General features: G+C 39.0%; 1 protein-coding gene across 2 annotated transcripts in view; it reads left to right on the forward strand.

The window, feature by feature from the left end:
• Nucleotides 1-17,596, forward strand: part of afap1l1a (actin filament associated protein 1-like 1a) — a 181,878-nt gene that overhangs the window by 87,264 nt on the left and 77,018 nt on the right. For both annotated transcript variants that reach the window (XM_069898821.1, XM_069898822.1), the window contains 4 exons: nucleotides 143-226; nucleotides 8,390-8,484; nucleotides 10,126-10,237; nucleotides 13,765-13,863. In XM_069898821.1, the coding sequence (XP_069754922.1) occupies nucleotides 143-226; nucleotides 8,390-8,484; nucleotides 10,126-10,237; nucleotides 13,765-13,863 (390 nt within the window). The remainder of the gene's footprint in view (nucleotides 1-142; nucleotides 227-8,389; nucleotides 8,485-10,125; nucleotides 10,238-13,764; nucleotides 13,864-17,596) is intronic.

The raw sequence follows: 17,596 nt of genomic DNA on the forward strand, positions 1-17,596 counted from the left end.
GAAACTAATACTGCAGTTGCTTCAAACCAGTATTTGTAATAGTTAATCCGTGGAAAAATATCAGAGTTGAAATGTAACATGTGTAAGTATTAATGTTCAGTGTTTTTGTTATAATTAGATCTTTCTGTGTCTCTTTCTTTAGTTCCTGAGAAAAACTATATTTACATGAATACCTCAGACTGTCGGAATGGCACTAGTTTTGTGGAATCCTTGTTCGAGGAGTTTGGTGCGTAATGCAATATGTTTGCCTGAATATTAAACTTGTGTAAGTTCAAGACTGATAATGACTTTTAGGAACCGCAAGAGCCCAGATTTACAGTTTTACTAGCAAGCATAATTGTCAGTACTCACGATAATTGCCATGCAAAATTGACAGAAATGTTTGTGTTTGTTTGCACAGTGCAGTGAAATATAGCAATCCAGTTGCCAAAGATATTCTTGTCCAGGAGTGAGTTATTGCAACTTATTTGTGGAATCTGACATGAATTCAACCTTTATGTATTATTCCACTTTGAAAACATTGAGCATTATTGAATGTGGTGTAACTGTGTTCCTAGAAGCAGAGTATCTTTAAGTTCCAGAAGGTGGCCTTTTGTTCAATGTGCCAGATCCTTGTACACCAATCTACTTATTTTGCTCAATGTCCCCAAAATTATTTTCCCTCATTTCTAACCAAGTTCCTATAAAGGGATACAATGTATTTACTGCTGAATCTCTGCGTTGGGTCTTTTCAAGAAAAAAATAATTGAACAAGTGCAGAAAGGAACAAATACAGTAAAACCCCTGTTATCTGGAATTCAAGCAACCAGCATCCACAAGCATCCGGCAAAAATATCACGGAAAATAAATAGGTAAAAAGTACGGAAGTTTAACATTTGCCTCAGCGTGCCTCGTCTCGCCATTAGTTTGCCAATCGCGCCACGTTCAATCTCAAGCAAGCAAAAAATTAATTTATACCAGTCCCTATAGGTGCTGGATACCAGGGTTTTACTGTTATTGGGCAATTTGTTGAGGATGAGTGTTATGATATTAAGATAGAAGAAGCTGTAAATGAAAGAATCTGGAACAAAATCTGAATGCTGGGAGAACTCAATATTTCAGGTCGAGACCCTGTGTCGATCCTGAGGGGGGTCATAGTGAGGGTGGATGCAGTCTGATAAGTAATGGTTGGAACCAGTTGGGGAAGGGATAATGAGCAGATTGTATCAGGGCATTTGACCACTCTCTATGATAATGGACAGATAAGTTAGTGTGGGAGTGGGAAGGAAAGATAAAATGACATGTATCCATTGTGGACTGTTGCTTTGCCAAACAGTTTCCTGCTCTGTATTAATTTAATCAATGTAGAGAAGGTCACATTGTGAGCATTAGAAGCAGTGAACCATGTTGGAAGAGCTTCAGGTGGAATAATTAATAGCACAAAATGAGGCAGAGGTTCAACTATATCTTCCAATTAGAGCTCATGGTGAAGCCAAACAAAGAGCTGGCAATCATTTTGCAGAACACCTGCACTCCGTCCACAGCATCCATTATGAACTTCTGGTTAGATTATTTTAGCTTTCCTCCACTCCCACATTGACCTATCTGTCCTCTGCCTTTACAATGAAGAGGACAAGTACAAATTGGAAGAATACATCAATTAATTACAAGTATATCGAATTTGAAATTCATTATTAACTCACTTGTTAGTGCCTTGTATGGGAAAGGATAACCAAATTGAAAGTGAATCTTTTCTTAACCTGGTATAAGAGGTACTCAAATACAATAGAAAAAGCAATTCTTCATCACTTCATATTTATTCTTGACTGAGATAAATACACCAAATTACAATTTAGTTAGGGTAGGGAGCAATTGGCAAATGCAAGTATTTGGTACTATTAATAGTTTAATATGGGTGTCTTCTGTAGTTTTCTAATTCTCTAACCATTGCAAATCTATGCAACAATAATATTTTTAAAACCTGAATCATATGATGTATTTGAAGTATAGCAGTCTTCTCGGACATTTTATTTCAACAATGCAAAAGAACTATTTGGAAGGTGAAGCCAAAGGAAAAATTTCAGTTAAATGTAAGTCTCATGTCTTACAATTCAGATTTCTGCTAAAATCCAGGAGTGCAATTTTTTTAATGTTTAAAAATAATATCCGTGATCTTAAACCAACACATACGGGCACATTTATTTCATCTGACAGATTAATCTATTGACAATACTGAATTTACTTGACTTTAATCAGTATCTTGGTACACTGGTTTAAATAAGCAAATATCTAAGCATGAAGATTCAAGTTTGTTTTATTGTCATGTAATATTACACGAAATTTCCTTTAATCTACCGAAAGGCAGGCAAAGATTCGCTATCAGCAGAAATTGCTCAGTGATCCTTGCAGCCAGAGAAAGAGAAGCAAAAGAGAGTCCCCCAGAGTCGCTGAATGTCCATGGATTCTCCCTTCAGCTCTCCCGCAGCCTCCGCAGCCACCCTGCCTTCTGTCCAAAGCATTGGCAACCCGAGCTCCGAATCCAAATCTCCATCACAGGAAGCCTTCAGCGTCCGTGGCACCGTATTGCATCTCAGTTCTGATACCTGGTACCCCTTCAGCCGATATTGAGCCAGTCTCCAGCTGTTTACAGCCTGGTTCGAGTACCTTGACTGAGTCACTAGCAGGCCCACAGCCTACGTGGTGATGATTTGTATATGCTGTTCTATGCTGCTCTGTGTATAAGTGGCTGACCCGCTCACTGATGACTCAATCCCCTCTGACCCCTACCCCCGAGACCTGGCCATAAAGGTTGACCTCCCTGCCCCCTTCCATTCGTTGGAGCACGTGGAGTTGGGCCAGCTGAAATCTAATATGTATTAAAGCCTATCGTTCCTCACTCAGTCTTTGGAGTCATTGACAGAGGGTATCAGAGGATTCCTTGCCTGGAGTGACCATCAGCCCATCACCTGCATTTCTTCAGCATTAGAACATAGGTGGGGTCATCTTGGGCCAAGGACGCAGGATTACTGTGGCTCCTTTAATGGGCTGTTAAAAGCTGTAAAGATCTGACAGGAGTCGAACTGAGTGGTTGGACTGCGCGGGGGAAGTGTCGATGCAGGCCTGCACCAGTGGCAGTGCAGCCTTTGCAGCTAGCAACATCATTTTTTTCCATGAAATGGAATAGGTCTGATTTGATGCTAAACGTGCTTAGATTAGCTAGTAGGCAAAGAATAGACTGGAGGAATAACCAAGCCATTCATGACCTTTTAAATCCAAGTCCAAACCAACAGCTGAACGTTGTGAATGAAGTAGCTCTAGTAATATTTTAACCCAACATCATTTTGGCAAGGTGTTGCACATAAAATCCACGATGCCCATTGTAGAGCGCGTCGAAAGAACCAAAGACTTGTTGATTCAAACCAAGGTTTTTATTAACTAGAAGACTGGAGCATATCACAAGGAGGTTGACCGTTCCAGAATGACCTGGTCTGGGTAGGAGCAATCCTTTAAGACCTGCCAGTAGGTGTGGCTATGCTCTCAGCCAATCACAGTCATTCCAACGCTACAATCTGCACATCGACACATTGGTGATAGAATCTATACTATCACACCCATCCAGTTGAAAGATTGATGAAAAATAAAAGCAAGTTCTCTAGGGTTTGGTCCAAGTGACAAACTTGTATTTTGGTTACATCCAGCCACCTTGTACCCAATTAGTTTTTTTTTTTAATTTTTTTTATTTTTCACACTATGAACCATATTAATCAAAATACACACAAACATTTCCCTCTTGAGTATACACAGTGTCATTTTCTTCCCTTTCTTTCATCCTCCCTTCCCCCCTCCTTCCCACCCCTCTCCAAACCCAATAATATCTGTGATCTTAAACCAACACGTACGATAAACTTAAGATACAATAAACCCATTAAACAATGACATCACACAATGAAAATAAACAAGAAAATTGTGTCATCTACTTTTACACACTGGATCAGTTCATTTCGTCATCTTCTCATTCTATCCTCGTACCCAATTAGTTGAAGATTGCCTGCAATTAATCATTTGTTGCTCAAATAGTAGCTTGAAATATCACCTCCATTAAACTGAGATGGATAGAGACTGTCTGAGGACAGATCTGAATATACTGTAGTGATGCTATACAATTCCACATCTGAGAAGCAGAGCATTAAAACTTTATAATGTAGAAGGTTCCTATCAGTAGCAGCAAATGGATTTAACCAAGATTTAACCCTTCCTATTAACAAGAACTTTTAAAAAATTCTAACCCCTCATTTTCTAGCTATTTTTTTTTCCTTCCTTTTCATATAGTTTGCTCTGGAAACTGGAATAGGTTTACTTCAATTTTGCAATCAGTTTGATTAAAACATAAGGCACCTAAGAAAATAGCTGAGTTTAACAGTTTGATAGCAAGGATTAGAGAGAAATCCACTTGATGTGTCAGAATTGATCCAGAACATAGCCATGCCCTTTCACATCTGGCCCCTTCCATAATTTGTGTTCGGCAATAATGAGAAGTCACTGAAATGTTCTATTTCATTATCATTGCTCTAAAATACAGGAGCCCAAAGCAGAGGCCAAGGAATTGTGATGGTGCAGGAGTCTAAAAGAATAACCGATAAATCTTCATCATTTCAAAACGTCAGCAACTAAGCCATCAGAAAAAGAAACCCTCATTGATCAGTAAAACTACCAGATAAATTTGCATTTGATAGGTTTAAGAAAAAAGAGATGGCAATCAAATATTATCCACAGCAGAAGTAAATGTCTGTTTGCTTCTCAATTTTTAGTCCAAAATTATGTTAATTTAAACAAAATACATTGCAGTAGCTCACAGTTGGTTTAAATCTACCTGTCAAAATTGTCTTTCCAATTCTAATTTAAACAAGTTCAAGTTGCCGCAGAAGAGATCAATTTCAGTATTACGTGCTTTGTGTATTCTTCCCTCTGATGACTGCTCTTTTGCCTTGTCTTCCTTATAGTCACGGAACACACAGGAAAAGCAGAGGTAAATGGTATAGATACCCAAACCAAGTTTCAAAGAAACAGGTTCATGTTTGTGCTGTTCCATGACTCAGCTGTGCTCACAATATCTGCCTTCTAGAATTCCATGTGGTGAGAATGGGTGTTGTAATTTAAAATGTTGTTTGTGTTATTAATGAGATTTCTACGTCTAACACACATTTCCCATATTGGAATCCATACATATTTAACGGACAGCCCATGGCTCCTCAGGTGATGATATTCACAGAAAAGTATTTGCAAGTGGGATTTTTCTTCAGGACTATTCTTTCTTTTAATGTTACCACTTAATTCTTTATACTTGAACCTACTTTGGCTGAAATTTCTCTGGAACCCAAATTAGACCTGCTCAGATAATTTTGCTTTTTTTATTAAAAAAATTATTTCAACATAACAGGCCCTTTCAGCTCATGCTGCCCAATTACACCCAACTGGTCTACAACCACCGGTAGGTTTTTGAATAGCTGTAGGAAACTGGAGCACCTGGAGGAAACCCACACAGACACTGAAAAAAAGTGTACATACTCCTTACAGACAGCACGGGATTTGAACCCCAGTTGCTGGCGCTATAATAGCAATGTGTTAACCATAGCACTCTGGGAAACCTCAGGCATTCAGGATTTTTATCAGGTTAAATGATGGAAATGCCTCTGCTCTGTGTGTGCGTGTGCATGCATGTGTGTCTTTAGATCGACAAACTCTTCTAAATAATTTGGAGAGGACCCTGGTGATGGAAGTCGGTGGGTCTTATTCGCTGCACCATTTTCAACAGCAGTGAATTTAATTTTTGTTCTTGGTTGTCAAACCTTGAGATCTGATATTTAATCAAGTGACAGATCAAATTGGATTTCACATGGAATCCAACAGCTCAGTCCAGTGTTTCCGGGAGTACCAGTTTACTGCAGGATTATCTTTCAGGCACCAGAGGTACCATTGTTTTCATTGAGGAATTCTAGGCCTATAAATTTGAAAATGTAGGGAAAGAAAGTATATTTTTTAAATTATTTACTTTTAATTTATTCTTAGTGTTTAAGTGTTCATAATTGATCATTTGGTTTTTTTTAAATCCCAGCTGTACCTGCCTTTCTATTGATCAGGTAGAACATTCCCTGTTCCAACCCTATTCAGGTCTACTCCCCAACTCTTTCTCTGCACCTGTACCATGCAGAACTCAGTGATTTCATTAATTTCATTGCTAATTTCCATCCTGCCCTTAAATTTACTTAGACTGTTTCAGATACTTCCCTCCCCTTCCTGGAGACAAATTATCTGTAGATATCTAATACAAATCCACTGACTGCCACAGAAACCTAGATTATCTCTACACCCCCTCAGTCTCTTATAAGAGCTATCCCTTTGTTCCAATTTCTCCACCTCAACTATATCTGTTCATGGAATAAAGTCTTTTACTCCAGTATATCCGAAATGTCCTCTATCCTCAAGAAACATGACCACCCCACAGCTGTCATTGAAAAAGTCCTTACCTGAATCTTATCCCTTTCTTACACTTCCACTCTCACCAATTCCCCCCCCAAGAAAACAGGGATTGAGTTCCTATGATCCTCACCTTCCACCCCACCAGCCATTGCATATTATTCTCTAACACTGCTGCCATATTCAACGAGATCCAACCAGAACCCACATAAGGTTTCCCTTCTCATCCACTTTTCACAAGGATAAGTTTCCCCAAGTCTCCTTACTCCTCTGCTCCCTCTCAATCCATCCCTCCACTCCCTTAGACATTTCCAGCTGTATCCACAGAGGATGTAAAGCTTGTCCCTGCATCTTCCCCCATCACTTCCATCTGGTGCAATAAACAAACCTTACAGATGAGACACCTTGTCCAATATTATTTGCTGCTTTCAATGAAAGTTCAAAGACAATACCCATAGATTGGAAGATGATTTTGCCAAACACCTGTGCTCTGTCTGCAGGTCCAAGCCAGTACTCCCAGTTGCCAGCCATTTTAAGTCTCTTCACCATTCCCAAATGAACATATCTGTCCTTAGCCTCTTCCATTGTCAGGGTGAGGCCAGATGTAAATTTGAGGAACAACCTGTTCCTCTTGAACAGCCTTAAACACGATGGCATGAACATTGAATTTTCAATTTTAGGTAACTCTCACCTGTATCTGGTTCCACTGTTTCCATCTCTACTTTGCCTGATTCTGTACTGACATTTCTCTCTCACAATTCCCCGCTTCCCCAGGGGCCACTCCCACCTTCTTCTGTCCAATCTCTTCTTAGCCCTTTCACCCCTTGATATCTCCTCTTCCCATTTTATTGTAAATAAAGCATCACAAGCTCTTCTCTCCATGGATGCTGCCTGACCTGCTGAGTCCATCCAGCTTCTCCTTGTTCATTCAAGATTTCAGCAGTTTTTGTGTTTCGCTTTTAAAAATCTTCACATATCCAGCCTGTCAAGCCTCTTAAGAATTGTACTGTCATCAGATAGGTCACTAAGCACTCGTCTAAACTGTAAATAATAGACCTTGATCTGATCAATCTCTCCTCGTATAACAGACCAACCATCCAAGGTATTATTCAAGTGAACCTTCACTGTACTCCTTTTAGTAATTGTAACATTGTTTCAGGCAACAAAATGGAAATTGTACTTCACATTACAGATAGGGTCTTGCCAAAACACTATGTAATTGTACGTTCAGTCTTGTGTGATGGTTAGTTTACGCACGCAATGTGACCAAGATCAAATGTCTTGATTGGTTTTCTTAATAATCATTATGGATAATTATTCAGACAATGTTAGTTAATTGAGCCAGAAACCTGTTTTATATTCCCTATCACAGCATCAAAACCCTGTTCTCTTTTGAAAGATTTCAGAGTTTCTCCGACAGTCCTGCATCAAGAAGTCCACCCCACAAACACTGCAAAAAAGAATTTTCCAGATATTTGTACAAAGATTGCTGTGGTTTATTCTGTTGTTTGGCCTTTTCAAAATCAAACATTTCAAATTTCCCTCTGGTGTACTGTTATGACAAAACTGTATATGGCTCTGATGCACGTCCTACAGATACTGCACATGGGACCACATACAGAGAAATAAATGTGGGGAAGGAAGTCATAAAGTACGACAGAAAAGGATGCTTGTCACCATCAGTGAATAAGTGTTCCAAAGGGAACACAATTTTAAAAAAAACAAGTGTGGGAGGTGAAATTTATTACAACTTTTCAACTGCGCCACAGTTAGGAAATTATCACACCAGGTATATCTTTGCAGTTACCCCCTGCTTCATTACGTCCTCTAACACGTGCTCTATCAAGTATATTTAAATTAAGGTTTTTTTTAAAAAATCATGCACACTGTGTAATTTTATCTATTTTAAGTATAAATCTTGTTCATGTAACTGTAGATTGTGAACTACGTGACCTTAAAGATATGCCAGAAGAATGCAAGGATGGAAACCATATTGAGTTGCCACTTCCAGAAACACCCCATTCCAAATCGGTGAGTTTTGGGTACCTGGGCATTTCATTTCTTCTGTAGAAATCCTTCCTGCACTCAATGTCGGATATGGTTTGCTTCTCATCTGGTTTTATGGGTTCAAAGGTGAACGATAATGTCAATGTGGAAACCACAGACTCTTCCACAGATAGGGCAGGAGGATCCTGAGATAACAGATAGAGGTGGGTAGTTTGTGAACTGGTGTGTTCATTCTGTGATGTGCGTAGAAAGTATTATTTTATATGTATTAAATTACATCAAGTGTTTCTAGGCCAACTCTGGAAATTCCAGTGATGTCAACTACTACAGGTCTTTTTAATAAATGAACAACATTTTTTGTTCATTACAAACTGTAAAAATTTCTGCTGATAGTTTTTTTTTATTCAGGCAGGAGAAACTAATCAAAACATGAGACACCAGATGGTTGAGTGTTGAAGAATTTGCAACATGATTTGACCCCCTCAGTTGGCTCATTTTCCTATGACTGAGTCCTGTAAACATGGTAACCGCAAAACACACCCTTGAGCAGCTGAGAACTCAAAAAGAAATGTAGAACTGAAAAACAACAGCTACTTGAAAACAGAGCGATGTAATAAGTTGCATTAAATTTACATTAAATTTTGGATTCAGTTGTACTCATTGGGTACTTTATATGGTCATTGACTTTTGACTGAATGTCAATGGGCTTTTGGATAAGTCCCAAACTGCCAGCATAAAATGCCCTCTGTTCATATTCCCTTATTCCCTTGCATAATATTTATCCATCTACCAACATCATTTTTAAAAATTGATTTTTTTTTTTTAAATCAACTGCAGCCGCCGAAAATCTGAAATAAAAACATATTTTTTGGAAGCGCTCAGAATGGTCGTGCTGGGTCATTTAACCTGAAACATTATCGCTGTTTCTCCTTCCACAGACGCTGCCCTGTTGGCTGATTATATTCAACATTTTCTGTTTTTGTTTCACTTTAACAGATTACACCAAAGAACAATTTTTTTTTCAAAAGGTTTGCTTCCTGAAATAAAAATTGGGGATTACAATAGACAACTTCAAACTAAATACAAAGTTAATTTCAGATTTGCTGTATTTCATAGGAAGTTGGAAAAACATTAAATTAACCTTCATTGAATTTAGCATGTTTAATCCAACCCCTAACCTTATCCCTTTATTGAAGACAATAAATGCTATTGTTAAATACATTCACTATGCTATTGGCTGAAATTTGTTCAATCTGTATCGATGTAATGCACATATGTGAACTGCTTTCATAGTCTGTCTGCATCTATCATGGCTAAGCATACCCAAGCCTAAGATATCATTTGCATAACACCTGCACTGAGTACATGTCCAGCATGCTTGGACTGACCAAAACAGCTTGCTTTGTGGGAAATATACTAGTAGACTTAAAATGTGACTGGAAATCACAACAGTGTTTTATCTAAAATATAATATGTGATAGAAAAATGTCAAGGTGATTTTCATGATTCAAAATCCATAAAATACACCCAAAAGTGTTCAGGAAGCAAAATTTTTATTGTCCAGTGTTATCTGGTCATTATCTAATTAGTGTTTTTGTGACATTCCTGTATTGAAATTCAATAAAGAAGATTGTAATATCTAATGCAAGTTTCTCTCATTTTCAGGGAGTATCTGACACACCACCCCCTCTCCCCACAACACCCCCACCTGAGGATTACTATGAAGAAGCTGTACCTTTAAGCCCAGGGAAAACTCCAGAGTATATCACCTCTCGCAGTATGTGGCTTAGCCTTGTAAAGAGAGCACTTCTAAATATTTTAGTGTTTTAAAAATATGAGCAATAAAGCTGTCAATTATTGTTCTATGAGGTAAATTTGTATGTAAAGCTCGTTATATAAGCTTAATGAACCAGACCGTCTAAGCTTCAAATTGTAAACTGCATATAACATTGTTGGCCTGTTCTTGTGATTTCAACTGTAGGTCAAGTAGAGTATTTGCTTTATTAGTGCAGTCTCACTGATACATGTGTATTTTGAGCTAAGCACATTCCACAGTTGTCCAAGATTCAGTGATACTTATCCCATGCCAGTAGATAAGATCCAAAAGTGAAGAATTGTAGATGCTAGAAATCTGAAGCACTGGAAATGTTCAGTTAGTCAGGCAGCATCTTAAAAGAAAGAAACCAAACTAATGTTTCAATTAATGATCTCTCATCACAACTTCTTTCCTAACATTTTCAGTGCATCTTAGGAGAATAATTCAAACAAATAAACAATACTAAACTCAGGAGGAATTAATTTACATTTTAAGTTTGAATCTTTGTTCCAAATAAGATTAAATAGTGTGTGTTATCTTTAATGATCTAAGTGGTACTGGTGGCAGCCTGGAAGAATTGTTCATCGACTTCTGATATCAGTTCATGTTTGAGTCCAATTTTCCTTTCTGTATATCATTCATATTATATCAAATATGTTCTGATTAATAGAATAAGTCCACTCAGCCCATCAGGTCCCTTCCCACTCCAACACACTTCACTGGAACCTATTTGCTCTGATTCTGCTGTAACACACCTATGCTAGGAGTGATTTACAGCAGCCAGATAACCTATTATTTGGCTCGTGAGAGGAAACTGAAGCACCTTGGAGAAATCGAGATGGCCCGTGAAGAACTGCCAACTCCATGCAGGCAATACTCAAGATCAAACTAACTGCTTTGCCACCAGGCCATGAAAATGAACTTTTTCAGATTAATCCAATTTTCCATTTCAAATTTATTCATTTCAAATTTCTTGTGGAATGAACACTTGTAATCCTTGAATTTCTGATACTACCATCAAAACAAAGCATCTATTTGGAATCCTTTTTTTAAAAATCTATATGTTTATGGATCCCTTTAGCTTTGATATTTTTGCACCTGGGTAACTGCTGCACTGCCCATGGAGCTGACAAACCAAGCACTTTCTGAAGGAAATATGAGCTAACTTCTGCTCAGTAATGTGATCAGGCTACCTTGATTTGTTCTTGCCACTGCATCAAATCTGATGGTGGAAAATTGAGGTCTGGCTTCATTTCGCTGTCAGTTTCTGAAATTTAACAGAATGTCTCCACACAGATGGTAAAACACTAAAACTAACCAGCGATTCGGATTTCTGTTCAGAGTAGGCCACTGACCAGTGGCAAATGAACACATTGAAAATCCAGACTATACCTATGTGACCTGCTTAAAAATTAATTCCATAAAACTTTAATATGATATTTGAGGTTTTGGGCCAATTAATCTACTGAATAATTTTAAATATGATGGCTTGGAAATCCAAGACCTATAACATATTCAAATGTTGCAGCACATTTTAACCTATTTTCCATTATGGGAAAGAATAACTGTAATAGGAATGCTTAGGAAAATGAATATTAGTGAAGAAAAATTGATGATAACAGAGCCCATGCCCTCTGGATCTTTGTGTATTGTTCATTCTTGACAATATTGGATAGAAATGCAACTCTGGTTAGAAATCAGAGATATTGAATTTAGATGATTTATGTGCCCTTCATCTCAAATACCAAATCTTCAAGCTTACTTGCTTAACATCTAAGAAATACCTAAATACGTTCTCTGCATAGAAGCCAGAGTGAAAAAGTCATGGCTTAATTTATTTCTGTTGGTGACAGCTTTATAAATTTGGGATGCGACATCAATTTTTTTGTAAGGTACCGTGGCTGCAAATATCACAATGGCAATGCAGTATTGTCTTCAAATGAGTTCAAATCAGAACATAAAGTATTAGCATTTTAATTTCTGTTGCTCATGGAGAGAAGGAATAAGAATTGTCTTTTACACGGGTTCATTTAAAAATGCTTTGCTTATTCTCAAGAGAATTCTTTTGTTACGTTGGCATAAAAGCATCTCTAAATCTACAAATTTGAATTATTTGTCTGCCTTAAAAATAATGCTTCACGGTGTTGTTAGTGGGAAAATCTCATATATTTACAGTACTGTAATTTATAAATGATGTACTTCGAACACTGAAGCTTAAAAGGATGATGAACAGCACCCAAATGAGATCTGAGATTAGAGATTAATAGCAAGTTACTATGGTAACACTATTGGTGCTGATTTTAGACTTGTTACTACATTGTGTTTCCACTGGCAAAATGTGCCAAGCCGTAAAGGGGATCTTTTTGCTTGCATCTGTTTAAAGAACGGGATAATAGAATTGTTCCTAAGTACTGTAGCTATGTAGGGAATCATCACACAAAAATTGAGAGTGGTATCAACTAACCCTTGCAGACCCTCTGTTTAACACAGGAATTCCATTGTTTGCTCGCCAGGATTCTTCAGTAAAAGCTTTTGTGAACTCGCACCTATATCCAATATTCCCTGAAGTTCCAATTTTTCAATATCCCACACTGGTTTTTAGAAGTGATATTTAGGGGAAGCAACTGTTGCTAAGTCCAACCAGAGCTCTGTAAATTAGAATTATTAAGGGCAGCAAAAGAAAAGGTATTTCCTTTTCAGGCATAATGTCCATTAATGCACAAATTGGATAGAAATATTAACAGAAGGGTTGTCCTGATTAATTCAATTACTTATATGTTGTGTTGGAACCCCGACAGGTTGATGAGCATTTGATTTCCAGGCGGTGCTAATTAATTAATCACATCTGGAGTAAAACAACTGGTCTTTACTGAGGCGAGGGAGACAAATACTTCCTGCTTTCGATTATTAACCAATGATAAGCATGTGGATCTAGATATCAGTTCAGGAAATGAACTGGCTGTGCTGTGATTTTTTTTTTAAACAACCTCACCTCCAGTGGTATTGAAATAACTACCTGCTACATACCTGTGGAAGTACACACCAGCAAATGGTCAGCTTGTTCTGAGGAGGGGCAGAGAATGAGTAATGATGGAAGAAAATATTGAAATGTTCCCTTTGGAAATGATGTTGAGGGAATCAGAAAGACACAATGCATTTAATGAATTACTTGAACTGGCATTTTGAAATAAAGATTGCAGACAAATTTTAAGCCAGTTAAATTTGGTGTTGGAGTTTGTAACACTACAGTTTGAGGGAGTTTTATGCACATTTTTATTCTACGGCATTTCTGACATTGCAGAAAGGCCTGCAGTTCAGAAATACTTAATTAGCTGTCAAAATCCTTTGGCACATCGTGCAGTTGGAAAGGGTACTTTATAACAATATGGCGTATTCTCCTTTGCTTAATCTCCTGTCATTTTGGTTGATAAACTTTATTTAAATCAATTGTCTTTTCCTAACTTGCTGTATTTTCCTTTTTTTTCCAGACAGTTCCAGTCCACCAAATTCCATTGAGGACGGCTACTATGAAGATGCTGACAGTAATTACCCTGTCACCAGGATTATGGGGGAACACAAGCATTCATGTAATTAGATAATGGTTCCTTGTTTATTGAAAAGCAAATAAAACAGCAAATGCTGGAATCGGAAACAAAAACAGAAATGCTGGAAGAGCATAGCCAGTCGGGCAGTATCTGGGGAAGAAGAAGCCAGTTAAAGTCTTGGCTCACAAACTCTTCCTTCTCTTTCTACAGATATTGTTTGGCTGGGTGAGTTCTTCAAGCATTTCTATTTTAACTCCTTCTTTATTGTTCAAATTGCATGATGTATAACATAGAACATTTGAGTGCAGTACAGGCTATTCAACCCACAATGTTGTGCTGACCTATATATACATACCCCAAAAAAACTAAACCCCTCTACCTCATAACCCTCTGTTTTTCTCTCATTCATGTGATTATCTAAGAGATTCATACATCTCCCTATTGTTCCAGCCTCCACTGCCACCCTGGCAATGCATTCCAATCACTTACAATTCTCTGTGTGAATGAAAAAAACTTACCCCTGATGTCTCCCCTAAACCTTCCTTCCTACACTTTGTACAGATGTCTTCTGGTATTTACTGGAGGGAGAAAAATGTACTGGCTGTCTCTCATAATCTTGTAGACTTCTATTAAGTCATCTCCATCCTTCGTTCCAAAGAAAAAGCCCTAGCTCTGCAAATCTTGCCTATAAGACATATTTTCAATCTCGTCAACAACCTCATAAGTCTCGTCTGCACCAACTCCATAGCTTTTACATCCTTCCTGTAATGAGGTGACCAGAACTGAACACTATAGTCTAAGTATGGTCTCACCAAAGATTTATAGAGCTGCAACATCACCTCACGACTCCTCAGTCTCCTGACTAATGAAGCCCTGCATACAATCAGTCTTCTTAATTATCCTATCAACCTGCATAGCAACTTTAAGAGCACAATGGATTATAACCCGATATGAGCAATAATGTGCACCCTGAATGCACAGTTTTAAAATTTTTGTGACTCATTTTGTTTGTTTTGGAAGGAAATCTTCATTTCATTGACTAACATTAATCTCCATCAACAGCTCAAACTTAACTTAGCTTTCTCACCTCTGTGCTGACAAGTCTAAGGAACTTATACATTTTCAGTGAGAGATGTGTATTAATGAAAAGAAAATGTTCATTTCAAAAGAAACTCATGACATGCACATTGTAAATGTTCAAATGTTCGTATTCTGTTAATGGAAAGCTTAAATTGAGATTTTACTGATTGTGGAGAATTATAAAATTAATTCTTAAATTAGCTGCCACGAAAGTCTGCAAGGAAACCATTCTCTAAATGACAGAAATTTTATTTGATAGAAATGTGCTGGCTTTTACAATTCAGCTCCATCGCTCTCCCTCGTTCACTCTCGTTCGCTCACTCACTTGCTCTCTTGCTCGCTTGCTCTCTTTCTCAGTCTTGCTCTCTATCAAACTTGTTGGTTCAGAGCCATTGTTGATGAACAGTCGTCTAGGGAACTTTGGTCCTTCCTAAAATCTGAGCAATGTTGCAAACCAACAGCATCCAAACAGGAACATGACAGGGAGGGAGGAAGTGTGGAAATGGATGTGAAGGGGATATTACAGTAAAATAAATGGAGTGATCTTTGGCTTGGCTTCGCGGACGAAGATTTATGGAGAGGGTAAAAGTCCACGTCAGCTGCAGGCTCGTTTGTGGCTAACAAGTCCGATGCGGGACAGGCAGACACGGTTGCAGCGGCTGCAGGGGAAAATTGGTTGGTTGGGGTTGGGTGTTGGGTTTTTCCTCCTTTGCCTTTTGTCAGTGAGGTGGGCTCTGCGGTCTTCTTCAAAGGAGGTTGCTGCCCGCCAAACTGTGAGGCGCCAAGATGCACGGTTTGAGGCGATATCAGCCCACTGGCGGTGGTCAATGTGGCAGGCACCAAGAGATTTCTTTAGGCAGTCCTTGTACCTTTTCTTTGGTGCACCTCTGTCACGGTGGCCAGTGGAGAGCTCGCCATATAACACGATCTTGGGAAGGCGATGGTCCTCCATTCTGGAGATGTGACCCACCCAGCGCAGCTGGATCTTCAGCAGCGTGGACTCGATGCTGTCGACCTCTGCCATCTCGAGTACTTCGACGTTAGGGATGAAAGCGCTCCAATGGATGTTGAGGATGGAGCGGAGACAACGCTGGTGGAAGCGTTCTAGGAGCCGTAGGTGATGCCGGTAGAGGACCCATGATTCGGAGCCGAACAGGAGTGTGGGTATGACAACGGCTCTGTATACGCTTATCTTTGTGAGGTTTTTCAGTTGGTTGTTTTTCCAGACTCTTTTGTGTAGTCTTCCAAAGGCACTATTTGCCTTGGTGAGTCTGTTGTCTATCTCATTGTCGATCCTTGCATCTGATGAAATGGTGCAGCCGAGATAGGTAAACTGGTTGACCGTTTTGAGTTTTGTGTGCCCGATGGAGATGTGGGGGGGCTGGTAGTCATGGTGGGGAGCTGGCTGATGGAGGACCTCAGTTTTCTTCAGGCTGACTTCCAGGCCAAACATTTTGGCAGTTTCCGCAAAGCAGGACGTCAAGCGCTGAAGAGCTGGCTCTGAATGGGCAACTAAAGCGGCATCGTCTGCAAAGAGTAGTTCACGGACAAGTTTCTCTTGTGTCTTGGTGTGAGCTTGCAGGCGCCTCAGATTGAAGAGACTGCCATCCGTGCGGTACCGGATGTAAACAGCGTCTTCATTGTTGGGGTCTTTCATGGCTTGGTTCAGCATCATGCTGAAGAAGATTGAAAAGAGGGTTGGTGCGAGAACACAGCCTTGCTTCACGCCATTTTTAATGGAGAAGGGTTCAGAGAGCTCATTGCTGTATCTGACCCGACCTTGTTGGTTTTCGTGCAGTTGGATAATCATGTTGAGGAACTTTGGGGGACATCCGATGCGCTCTAGTATTTGCCAAAGCCCTTTCCTGCTCACGGTGTCGAAGGCTTTGGTGAGGTCAACAAAGGTGATGTAGAGTCCTTTGTTTTGTTCTCTGCACTTTTCTTGGAGCTGTCTGAGGGCAAAGACCATGTCAGTAGTTCCTCTGTTTGCGCGAAAGCCGCACTGTGATTCTGGGAGAATATTCTCGGCGACACTAGGTATTATTCTATTTAGTAGAATCCTAGCGAAGATTTTGCCTGCAATGGAGAGCAACGTGATTCCCCTGTAGTTTGAGCAGTCTGATTTCTCGCTTATAACTATTTGGGGAAAAAGGAAGGAATTGATTAATATTTAACAGGAAATGGAATAAGATAAGTGAAAGAGACAAAAAAAATTAGGAAAAGATCAGAATAGCAAGAAAGGAAAGCATGCAATCTCTTTTTTTTTAAAGAGTATGTTCAGTTATCCTAAGAGTCTGGTGAAGAAAGGGAAAAAAAAAATCTCTGAATAATGCATGTTAACTGAGCAGTGATGGCTCAACAGTATGTCCATCTAAAGTACCAGTAACCCTAATTTCTGAAAATACTAGCATAGCAAAATTGGTCTTCAACTCAAAAGTTCAGGCTCCCCATTTGCTTTAGTTTCAACTTCACAAAAATTCTTACCACATCAAATGTCAGCTGGACTGACCAGATTAAATTTAAAATTTAGACATGTAAATTTTGGCCCATGTACCGGTGCTGTCTAATTTACACCCAATTAACCCACAACCCCAGTACAATTCAAATGATGGGAGGAAACCAGAGCCCCCAGGGGGAAACCCACACAGACACAGAAGAACGTACAAACTCCTTACAGACAACGTGGGATTCGAAC

This window comes from Narcine bancroftii, chromosome 9 (genome assembly GCF_036971445.1).
Source record: "Narcine bancroftii isolate sNarBan1 chromosome 9, sNarBan1.hap1, whole genome shotgun sequence".
Taxonomy (NCBI): Eukaryota; Metazoa; Chordata; class Chondrichthyes; order Torpediniformes; family Narcinidae; genus Narcine; species Narcine bancroftii.